The sequence below is a fragment of the Engystomops pustulosus genome, chromosome 1 (assembly GCF_040894005.1).
Source record: "Engystomops pustulosus chromosome 1, aEngPut4.maternal, whole genome shotgun sequence".
Taxonomy (NCBI): Eukaryota; Metazoa; Chordata; class Amphibia; order Anura; family Leptodactylidae; genus Engystomops; species Engystomops pustulosus.
Window position 1 is genome coordinate 22963996 of NC_092411.1, and position 12580 is coordinate 22976575.

General features: G+C 44.9%; 1 protein-coding gene across 2 annotated transcripts in view; it reads left to right on the forward strand.

Moving 5' to 3' along the window:
• C6 (complement C6) overlaps positions 1-12580 on the forward strand; it is a 39017-nt gene that overhangs the window by 25862 nt on the left and 575 nt on the right. For both annotated transcript variants that reach the window (XM_072135541.1, XM_072135547.1), the window contains exons 10-17: positions 1184-1350; positions 1642-1867; positions 3864-4035; positions 6960-7071; positions 9014-9146; positions 9474-9665; positions 11061-11148; positions 11703-11941. In XM_072135541.1, the coding sequence (XP_071991642.1) occupies positions 1184-1350; positions 1642-1867; positions 3864-4035; positions 6960-7071; positions 9014-9146; positions 9474-9665; positions 11061-11148; positions 11703-11941 (1329 nt within the window). The remainder of the gene's footprint in view (positions 1-1183; positions 1351-1641; positions 1868-3863; positions 4036-6959; positions 7072-9013; positions 9147-9473; positions 9666-11060; positions 11149-11702; positions 11942-12580) is intronic.

The following is a 12580-nucleotide window of genomic DNA, read 5'->3' on the forward strand; positions in this document are numbered from 1 at the left end:
ATCGCGGCCACAGGACCCTTAGTAAATGAGCCCCATCGTATTACAGTGTCTTCGTATCGGGACTGGAAAACATTTTAGTGAAACACAACCGCACCATTGGTTTGTGGCATGTGGCAGCTCTACATTATTGAAATGAATGTGGCAGAGCTGCAATCCCTCATACAACCTCTATACAAATATGGCGCTGTTATAGAAGTGAAGGCATCATACATTTTACTTCTCTCGTTGGACATCTTACTGTCATGTGGGGGCAATGGAGAGGGGTTAGACTGCATCAATCATAACTGTTAACCACATTGATACCACTGTGAATTTTTGACTGCAGCATCTTGGCGGTTGAGGTGTCACCAAAATTGGATCCATATGCCTTTATGGTACAACACACAAGTGTCAGACCTCCTGCCCCTACAGTGCCGGAGAGGCAGACGGACGCCTGTGACTACTCGAAGCATAACTAGCGGTGGTCGCAGCGTCCGTTCTGCTGCAAAAAAATGTGTGAATGTGCCTAAATGTTTAAGATGCCTCTAATGAAGCATCGGTCATAAGGGCCGATGCAGAAACGCGTTAGGCAGGGAAACACATAGTTAGGCAGTGCACTAGTCTGCTTTAACCTTTGGCAGACAGATAAGGTTTTGGACGCCATTCAGACACACCGAGTACTGAGTTTGGCATACTTTATTCCATTGTGTGATCCCGTAACCCTTGGTGCCGACTAGCACCTATTACAAATAGAGGGTGAAGGACAATCACATTGGTAAGCCTGAGTCCAGTTACGACACGGCTATTTATTGGTCCAAGTTTTTAATAATTATGAATAGTTTTTGTTTTTAAACGTTCTATTCAGGCAGTCCATAAACCTCCTAGGATTATAGAGTTTAAAAATGTAAAAAAATAAATGAAAATAAGAGTCATAAAATAACATAAAAATTCCAACCCCCCCCCCCCTCTAGATACAAAAATATTAGGAACCCCCCTCCCCCCCTACAAAAGCTGCAGCTGGAGAAAACAAAAATTACAGGTTACATTTTTTCATAATTTCCCTTACAAAATAAATAGTTAGCAGAAAGCTGCCCTTATATTCTGCCCTTAATTTTTCACTCATGAAAACGCCAATATTCCCTTGAAGTTCAGGGTTTAGAATTTTTGGAGAAAATTTTTCTAATGGATCTTTTTTCTTCCTCAGGTTCCTTCCTTCAATCTTCAGAAAAATCCATCTCTTTCGTGAAAGGCGGTCGGGCGGAGTATACCGGGAAGTTAGCGTGGCAGCGGAAGGGTTCCTTCCCGGAGAACAATATCTATGCAGAGTGGAGCGCCTCCACGGCAGATAACCCCGTCGTGGTGGACTTTAAGGTGAAGGAAGTCCTCCTCTGCAGATTCTGGCACAGTCCCACCTGCAATATCTTCCCCCCTTCTAATACGCGTCTTGTTGTTGGCCCCACCTGTAATAAGTTCCCCCCTTTACAATGTGCGTCTTGCTGTTGGTCCTACCTGTAATATCTTCCCTCCTTCTAATGCACATCTTGTTGTTGGTCCCACCTGTAATAAGTTCCCCCCTTTCTAACGCGCGTCTCACAATTGGTCCCACCTGAAATATCTTCCCCCCCTTTATGCACTTACGACTTCTTCCTTTTGATTTCTCAGTTGAAGCCGATTACTGATCTGGTGAAGAATTTCCCATGTTCCGTCACAAAGCGACGCAACCTCTTGAAAGCGTTCCAGGAGTATGCTGGGCAGTTCGATCCTTGCCTTTGTGAGCCGTGCCCTAATAATGCCAGGACGGTATTGATTGATGCGGAGTGCCACTGCGTCTGCCAGCCGGGTACCTATGGAGAAAGCTGCGAAAAGAAGGCCCCGGATTACAGTTCAGGTACCCCGAGACCCCAATAACATTAGTCACATTAGATTCATGCAGAAGCTGCAGTATAGGCATACAATACATGATGGACACTACCATAATACTACCATACAATGTTATCTTAAAGGACATCTACCACCAGGATAAAGGATTGTAAACCAAGCACACTGACATATTAGTGTGTGCCCCCTCTGGCCAGACCTGCTCTTCTTTAACCAACATGTCATGTGATAGTCGGCTGTGAATGTATGGAGAGGGCTCACTCACTGAGCCCTCTCCATGCAAGGTGGGCTTTTGTGGCATATTGCAGCAAACACCCACCAATAACACCTGCATTTAAAATCCTCCGGCCACTGGCGTGGGCGGCACCATGTTGGATTCGATCGGCGACTCCTGTGAGGTAATCGGGGGTGGTGATCAGTTGCTATGACAGCCTCGGGTCATATGAAGACCCGAGGCTGTCTCGTTTTAACTCATTTGCATAATCTTATTGTTAAAAACCAAGACATAAGATGCTAAAAGAAGAGCGGATCTTGTCAGACAGGGCACATACCAGCATCTACTGTAAGTGTACTTGGTTTACAATCCTTCATCCTATGCTATCATATAAAACAAGTGGTACTCTTCTTATATTTCTTTTCAATGGCATCCTTCTTTTTAAAATTATGCTAATGAGCCAGAAAGGCCTTTGTGTACTTTACCAGAGACCCTCCATGCTGTAGTTTCACCAGCTGTTACAACGAGCAGAGCAGGTCTCCCCTACCCCTGCACTCCCTGCTGCTGCTAGATTACACAGGCAGAGGAAGAAGGGAGAAAGCAGGTGTTTAGTAAGATATGTGCAACATCCCGCACCGGGGCCTAGCCTTTTCTTGGGGCCTGGAGTCAGCCGGGGCCCGGAATACCGGAGTGGCTGGCGGTTGCGGCCTAGATACACTAGTGTCACGGTGCTTGGTAGGGGGACCGGAGGGCAGTCCTACAGCCTGGCAGGTCTCCAGCAGGGTGGTGTTGGCAAGAAATGATATAGAGAGAGAGGCTGTGGTACTGGTTCTCCCTGGGGCAACCCTTAGAGTCTGTAGTATGTGTCCCTGGTAGATGGATGGGGAGCCCTTGGTGGTGATGCAGCCGTAGCAGGGACCAGACGGAGGCAATGTTGTGCATAAAAGTAACTTACAGTTCTTTATTCCAACCAACGGTAACAATACGGCAAACGATTCTGTACAAGTGCAGTACTGGAGTGATCTTGGAGAGGAACCTCGGGAGTTGGGTCACCAGCCTGGATGCAGGGGCAGGCTCGGATGTAGCTGTGTCCAATCCTGGAAGCTGCAGCTTTGTCCTGTGTCACTCTGTGTAGAGCTGCTGAGCTGAGGCCTAAGAGGCCTGTGATCAGAGCTTGTGCTCTGTGGTGTCTCTGGTAAGAGAGCTGGATGCACAGAGGTCCTCCTGTGTTGAGAGCTCGACCTGAAGAGCTAACTCCTCCCCTAACTAAGGGGTTTAGTTACTCCCTAGTCAGGTGGTCTCCTCCTCCAATCACACTCCAGTTACAATAGTGGAACATCATTGGATGATAACATTAACATTCTTAACCCTTGCCTATCCAGGCAGAATTTACCGCTACTCAATTACTTCTATATGTACTGAGTAGTAAAAGGGCTTATTCGCAACTACTCCTCTGCCATGCGCATTGGCAGGGACGTTGCATATGTTCTGCTCATTGTAACAGCCTGTGAAGGTCCAGCACTGAGGGTCTCTGCTAACGACCCCTAGAGGCATAATTTTAAAAGTTTCTTTTAGAAGGAAGGAGATCATGGATAACCAATATAAGAAGATTACCACAATCACAGGGCCTGGATCTATGAGGTTATCATACGTGATAATGATGGTAGATTTTATTTTAATTACAGTGCAATACCACTGCATAGTACTGAGCGCATACCGCCACACACTGCTCATATAGAAGCTTGCAATGATTTTGACTTTGTTTATCCCATCATTGTCTTTCCTTTTCTAGTGGTGGTAGATGGGTCGTGGGGCTGCTGGTCTGCGTGGAGTAAATGTGATGCCTTCTCCAATCGGAATAGAAAAAGACAGTGTAATAATCCCAAACCCCTTAATGGGGGCAAAACATGCGAGGGTCCAAACACAGAGGAGGAATACTGCTACGTCCCTCTGTTTGAAGACAAGTGAGTCATAATAATAATAATAATTCCTTTATTTATATAGCGCACACAGATTACGCAGCGCTGCACAAAGCTTTCCAAATGGGGCTCACAATCTAATAAACCTACCAGTATGTTTTGGAGTGTGGGAGGAAACCGGAGAACCCGGTGGAAACCCACGCAAACACGGAGAGAACATACAAACTCTTTACAGATGTTGACCCTGTGACTTGAACCCAGGTCCCCAGCGCTGCAAGGTTGTTATGCTAACCACTAAACCACTGTGCATAAGGACTATACATACTGTGCTCAGCAGTGGCGTAACTAGAAGCTGATGGGCCCTAGTGCAAAGACTGTGCCAGGCCCCCGACTATAATGTATGGTTTATAGCAATAGTCTTCTCATATGGGAAAGTGACACCATAAGGGCCCCCTAAACCTTTTGTGCTCGGGTGCGACCGCAACCTCTGCACCCCCTTAAGTTACACCCCTGGTGCTCAGTATAAGCAATGTGCAGGGGTCGCGTCACACAGGAAGTCCCTGAGGGGCAGTTTTAGCCAATAGCTGCAGAGTAGGAAGTGATGTCAGAAAAAAGGAAATCCTCCCATATCGGTAATATGCAGCCATTTTGCGACATTTTCAACTGTCGCAAACTTATGACGCATAACTTATGACCTCATTGTGTCACATGACACTGGTCAGTTCAGTTTATTTTCTGGAGTTCTACTTTAGGTTACACTAATTTCAGGCCACTTCATCAATAGACCCACGCCAGGTGTCTGCAGTATAACTTTATCCTTCCAGACGGCTTCTTCCTTTCTTCAAATTCCTTCTGTAATCTGAGGTTTGGGGGAGAATTATTAGATTTGCCAGAACATTCTCCATTTCCATTCCTAAAATCTTCTCCAAATCTATAGAACAACTTGAAATGTTTCTCAAAGCTCAAAACTTGACACTTGTGAGGATCGGAGACTCCTCCTGGGCACAGCAGAGCCGGGAACGTTACCAAAACCCATAAATAAATAAAAGCCAGACATTGCCATGAGAGACCATCTACAAGACGGGATTAGGGAAGGGACAAAGAGGAGGCCATGAATAAAGATGACATTGATCACATCTGCCTCCTCACTCCTAGGCTTATCCCCAGTCCCCTCTGGTGTCTAGTCACAGCTCAAGACATGAACAGAAAGTTCTGAACAATCAAGGAACAGAGAAAACATATTGGGGGTCATTTACTAAGGGCCCGAATCACGTTTTTCCGACGTGTTTCCCGAATATTACCGTTTTCCCTGAGTGGTTTTCAGCGCACGCGATCGGATTGTGGAGCATCGGCACTGGCATGCACGCAACGGAAATCCGGGGGCGTGGCTGTCGGAAAACCCGACGGATTCTAAAAAATCGCCGTATTTTTAAAATAAATGTGTCGCTTGAGACACACTTACCTGCACCCAGCCTAGCTTGGTGAACTCCGGCGGACCTCGGCAGACTTCAGCGCAGCAGCGACACCTGGTGGACATCGGGCGCACTACCTTAGTGAATCGGCGGAAGACACGAATCAGCGTCGGAGAACCCGCCGCTGGATCGCCAATGGACTGGGTAAGTAAATGTGCCCCATTATTTCTAAGTGTCTGACCTGAACAAAAGAAATCACAAAATATTACAGTATCTGCAACAACCATTAGAGGTCAGCACTGTGATCAGGCCGGTCTAGAACCACCATCTCACTTTACAGTCTACTGTAAAACTTAGGGCCACATTTATCACTTTTGTGCGCCTAAGTGTAGTAGTTGCGCTTAAATTCTGGCGCACTGTTTTGCCAGAATTATCACAAGCTACAACCATCTGTGATAAGGTAATTTCCTGCCTCTTATTAATCACTTTACTTTAAAACAGTTTAGGCACAATTTTGGCGCACTTTAGGCGCAATGTTAGATTCGGGCAGTTACATGTGATCCTGCTACAAGCTCCTCTCTGCTTCTCCCACAGCCCAGAATGAGAATAACACTCACAGCAGCACCCAGGTGTGTGACACCCTGCACCCAGTGACCTCCTCAGCAGAGGCTTCTCCTGGAGGGGATCCCCCAGTGCTGGTCTCCTGCTGCACCCCTGTAATTCTGCACAGTATCCCCCTCAGATATTGTGCAGAATTACATGGGGGACACTTGTCTGTAGTTTCTGCAACATTCTGCAACATTCTGCAAACTTCTGCAAACATTCTGCAAACTTCTCTTCGCTCTTGCTGTGAGCTCAGCGTTTTGCAGAATATTTTGTAAATAGAAGGTGATGAACTGTAAATAGAATCTGCAGCTCCTGTCTGCAGTGTATGTAATGTATCTATTATATGTTCCAGTGTCTAGCTGAGCTCTGCTGCTAGAAATTATCTGTTCTGCAAAGGGGCTCAGTGCTTTCTTCTCAGATAATGCCACCTTCGGGCTGGAGTGTTTTTGCGCCTAAATGAAAACGTTGCAAGTGATGAATATCATAAGGCACAGCAAAACGTCTGGATTTGTAAGATAGATGAGGGAAAGCTGGTTATTTTTGCTGCGCGGCTATTTTGGCGTTTAATCGCAAAAATGGCGCAAAAACGGTGCGCCTGAATGAAAAGGCGCAAAAACAACAGAAAAAACAAGTGATACATGTGGCCCTTAGTGTTATCGCTAGATAAGAGATAGATTTAACTTATATCAATTGATCCATATACATATCATCTATCTATCTATCTACCTATCTCATATCTATCTATATCATATTTATCTTACAGCATGGTGAAAGGTGATGGTGCTATGTTTTATTATTATTATTAATTATTATTAACTATCTATATATTTGTTCAACTCGTATCTGTCTATCTACTATCTATACCTAAAACAAAACACTTAAGCCAATTTAAATAATCTTTAGTCTTTCTACTATCTATCTATATCTATCTATCTCTTACTCTACATCTAGAGGGGCGCTCTGTATTAATGATGAGGAAGACGAGAAAGAAAATGATAAGGATAAACCAGATCCTGAACGTGGATGTAAGAGACCTGAACCCCCTGAAAATGGACTATTTGCGGTGAGGCTTTATCTTCGTATTGTGATCTCTTCACAGCAGGGGTGGTATCAGTACAGCGGTGGTGGGCTCTGTACAGCAGGGATGGGCTCTGTACAGCAGGGATGGGCTCTGTACAGCAGGGGTGGTATCAGTACAGCGGTGGTGGGCTCTGTACAGCAGGGGTGGGCTCTGTACAGCAGGGGTGGGATCTGCACAGTGGGGTCGGCTCTGTACAGCAGGGGTGGTATCAGTACAGCGGGGGTGGGCTCTGTACAGCGGGGGTGGTATCAGTACAGCGGTGGTGGGCTCTGTACAGCAGGGATGGGCTCTGTACAGCAGGGGTGGGATCTGCACAGTGGGGTCGGCTCTGTACAGCAGGGATGGGCTCTGTACAGCAGGGGTGGGATCTGAATAGTGGAGGTGGGGATATGCACAGCTAGGGTTGGCTCTATACAGTAGGGGTTGAGATATGCACAGGGAGGGTGGTATCTGCATCTATCAGTGACTTAAGTGAAATCCCTGGTGTCTTATTATCCAGTATTTCTTCATTTCCTCCATCATTTGCTGTGTTCTTTGTGGTTTTGTGATGTTTTGTTTTATAACTTTGTTCACTCTTACTTTATGTTCTTCGTATTTTCAGACAAGAAAAAGAATGTAAACTTCTTCTGTTTTATAGAGATATAAACTGGGGTGTAGTAAATCCCTGAAAATGATGAAATGGCTACAACACTTCTTCTCTTTATGGAGGGATAGATTGTGTAGTGTGTGGGATGGGGACACGGTGTGGGGGATTGATGTGTTTACCAAAGTGTCACAATAACTGAGAAGTGTAAAGATAGATAAACAGACAGGACCTAGGTAGGTAGGTAGATAAATTTTGGAAAGTTCAGAGCAGCACAGCAACCTAGTTGGGTGCAAAGTCCTTGACCCTCTGGCTAGAGCGTCTTAAATATATATTTCCAAAAACAGGCAGCACTCCAGGGTAGTGATGAAAACGATGGGGTGTCTTTATTCCATGTGCAACGTTTCAGCTCACGTAGAGCCTTTATCAAGCATAGTGTGCATGGCCAGTACGCAAACATAAAAGGGCCAACATTACATCTCATTGGTCCATATTCGGACCGTGACAATTACTTACAAAAATTTACAAAACATAAAAATACTTATTACAGGTGGTAGAGGTGATTCACCAAATACAGTAGCTGATTTTATATAATAAAAATACATCTTTAGATTAGTGAACAATGCAGGTGTATGTGCAGGTAAATAAAACAATACCCTCCCATCAGCTATCGGACTGCCCCCAGTCTCGGCTTTCCATTCATGAATTCATGTGCAGCTGGATCTGAGCGCCGGAAGTCTCGGTGTCCTGTAGTATTCCGGCGCTCAGATCCAGCTGCACATGAATTCATGAATGGAAAGCCGAGACTGGGGGCAGTCCGATAGCTGATGGGAGGGTATTGTTTTATTTACCTGCACATACACCTGCATTGTTCACTAATCTAAAGATGTATTTTTATTATATAAAATCAGCTACTGTATTTGGTGAATCACCTCTACCACCTGTAATAAGTATTTTTATGTTTTGTAAATTTTTGTAAGTAATAGTCACGGTCCGAATATGGACCAATGAGATGTAATGTTGGCCCTTTTATGTTTGCGTACTGGCCATACAGACTATGCTTGATAAAGGCTCTACGTGAGCTGAAACGTTGCACATGGAATAAAGACACCCCATCGTTTTCATCACTACCCTGGAGTGCTGCCTGTTTTTGGAAATATAGGTAGATAGATAGATAGATAGACAATAGTTAAATAGATGGATAGACAGAACATAGATATTAGATAGATAGAAAGATAATAGATAGAAAAAACATAAATAGAACATAAATATTGTATACTATATAGTATTATCATTATATTCTCAGTTTTTAGTGCAGTGATTTCTTCTTTCTTCTGTTAGAAAGATAAGCGTTGGTATGATGTGGCCGAGGAGATAGAAATTATCTGCTTTTCTGGATATGAAGTCTCCGGCTTCCAGTTCCTGAGGTGTCTTCCAGACGGAACATGGAAACAAGAGGCGGTGGAGTGCGTCAGTAAGTATGCTGCTGATTCACTGGACTCATTTATATGGAAATGTATCCCCGGGCATAGATGCCTTGCCATGGTTATACTCTCGCTGGTTAATAAGCTGCCATCAGTGTGCCGGCTACGGGTGATGGGACTGCAGAGAGTTTGTTTGTAGTCTGTTACCATAGAGACACATAGACATGTAGTGAGCTGTAGCCAGAAAAGGTGATGTTTTGCTTATAGTTACTAGTTAATAGTCAGAGGTGAAGGTAGAGCTAGTGATGGGGAATATGTAGATGAAGCTGGTCTTAGCTGCGCTTAAGACTCCACAAATCCTATATTTTCCTCCTTAGGGACAACCTGCCCCCGACCATCAATGACCACAGACGTCCACATATCGCACTTCAAGTCAGAATACAATGTTGGGGAAGTGATAAAGTTAAGTTGTCCATCTGGATTCAAAGTAACTGGTGGTAATCGCTACACATGCGGGAGTGACTACAACTGGAGACCACCCATCCCCGGGGAGCTCAGCTGTAAGAAAGGTATGTTTCATGGTCATTACAGGGTCATAGATGCATCTTAAAGGTGTATTCCAGGAATATGAACTTCCTGGAAGCCCATAATGTAATAAATAAGCAGAGTTATCTCCAAGATGGGGCTCTACAGGATACTACAACTCCCATGATCCTTCAGTTCTCAGTAACAGCTTTGCTCCCAGTGATGATGTAACAGACTGTCCTGCTCTATTACCATAGTAATGATGTGTAACTGCCATCACTGCACATCACATCACTGAGATGGGTCTCACCACAACACCGGCCATACTGGATGCTGCAACCAACCGACTACAGCCAAACATAGTGCTGATCACATGACCTGCCCAGGCAGGTGCAGGATATATGATGTGGACATGTGACCGGTGGCATCTTCTGTCCTGTGTCTCCTCCACAGGGACAAAAATCAATGGACAGATTAAAGGGCCAGTAGCACTTTAATTCTCCATCATAGTCTATGTCCACAGCATTTTTCTGCTATGGGGAGCAAAATTTTAAATAACAACTAATTACATATTAACTTATATTTTAATGACCCATTTGAATCTATAGTTCTACAACACAATGGGCCGGACATTGACTACAGTTCTACAACACAATGGGCCGGACATTGACTACAGTTCTACAACACAATGGGCCGGACATTGACTACAGTTCTACAACACAATGGGCCGGACATTGACTACAGTTCTACAACACAATGGGCCGGACATTGACTACAGTTCTACAACACAATGGGCCGGACATTGACTACAGTTCTACAACACAATGGGCCGGACATTGACTACAGTTATACAACACAATGGAACGGACATTGACTATTGTTATACAACACAATGGGCCGGACAATGACTACAGTTCTACAACACAATGGGCCGGACATTGACTACAGTTATACAACACAATGGGCCGGACATTGACTACAGTTATACAACACAATGGGCCGGACAATGACTACAGTAGTACAGTATAACGGGACGGACATTGACTACAGTTATACAGTACAGAGGGTTGGATACTGACTATACTTTTACAGAACGATGGGATGGTCATTGAGTACAGTTATACAATACAATGGGCCAGACATTGACTACATTTATACAGTAGAACAGGCTGGTCACTGACTACAGGTATACAGGGCAAACATTGACTACAATTTTACAGTACAACCGATCGATCATTTACTATAGGTATACAGCATAAAGGGTCAGATATTGACTATGATTATACAGTACAATGGATGGGACAGACGTTGACTACAGTCTGGCAACAGTGGGTCTGGCATCAGGCAGTAAATGCATCAGCTCTCCACTCCTCTAGCACAGCAGCAATTCTCAGCATTATCTCCAGTAGTGACCGACTTTTATTTTTCTATTCAATCAGAAAATAAAATCTCACAAGGAGACTGCCAGCCAGGAGAAAAGCAGGTGGGGTCTGAGTGTGTCTGCCTATCGCCTGAAGAGGATTGTGGGTAAGAAATCTGTTACCGCTAGTGCCCCCAAGCTTAAAGGGATTGGGCCATAGATGCTTTTCTGTTATGCACAGGAAAGGGGGACCAATGGAACCACCAGATTCCAGGAAACCAAAGGTCTAGAGACCAAGCTGCACCCTATTCAGTCCAGTGGGATTTCTGGGACGGCTTGCAGGATGGTCATACTGTATGATGTATCACTATGTGGTGCCAGCCACTGCCTCTCCTTGATCAATAGTTTATACCATTTTGGTCCATATGTTTTTGCCAACCTGCTATATAACCGTTTATAAGCCAAAGGGCTTACACTGCATTGGTAGGGTATGCCAAAAATATAAATTGGGGAGCCCTCCCCCTCCCCCCCCCCCCGGCCTGGCAAGGAGAGTCAATTGGCGATGGATGCCCAATGTACCACGTAGTGGCATGCATATGTCTGCCATACACTGTATTATCTTGCCTTCCTTCTTACTGGGGAGCAATGGATTACAAGAAGGGAGTGTAGCCTGGAGTGGCATTCCCTGTCAGTCTCATCCATAGATTTCCTTCTCCTTTAGGGACGAAGAAGCAGATCTCTGCGCCTATGATGAGAAGATTGATAACCTTGTCACGGTGTCTCATTGTCACTTCCTGGGTGAGCGCTGCCTGGGAACAGAAGGTCTCCACTTCACCAGTAACGACACCTGCAGAGATGTCAATGTGGACTGGGCACGAGAACGCAGATCTCTGTCCAAAACCAGCACCAAGAGGGAGGCGTGCGGATACGACTTCTGCTATGACTGGGAGCGATGCATAGGTACGAGACCGGCTCTATATAATCTACAAGTATGGAGACAGGTAACACAGGCAAACTGCACATAGTACACGCTGCACTGTTTTTAGTAAATGTGCCCCATTGTCTTGTTGAAAGGTGAACCTATGGCCCAGTCTGAGGTCTAGAGCACTCTGGAAGAGTTTTTCATCCAGGATATCTCTGTACTTCATCTTTGCTGCATAAATCTTTTCTTCCATTAAACCAGTGGTCCTGTCCCTGACCCCGTAGCATGATGCTGCCACCACCATTTGTCAAAGCGGGGATTGTATTTGGTAGGTGATGAGCAGTGCCTGGTTTCCTCCACACATACTGCTCAGAATTAGCATCAAAAAGTTCAATCTTTGTCTCATCAGCCCAGAGAATCTCATTTCTCATAGTCTGGAAGTCCTTTATGTGTCTTTTTGCACACTGTATGTGACTTTTAAATGTACTGCAGAGACGCTTCCATCATGTCATAAAGCCTTGACTGGTGGAGTCTGCAGTTATAGTTGTGGTTGCCTTAAACTTCTTCCATTTATGGATTATGGAGGCCACTGTGCTTCTAGTAACATTGAATGCTACAGAATTTCTTTTGTAACCTTGACCAGATCTGTGCCTTGGCACAATTCTGTCTAAGCTCCA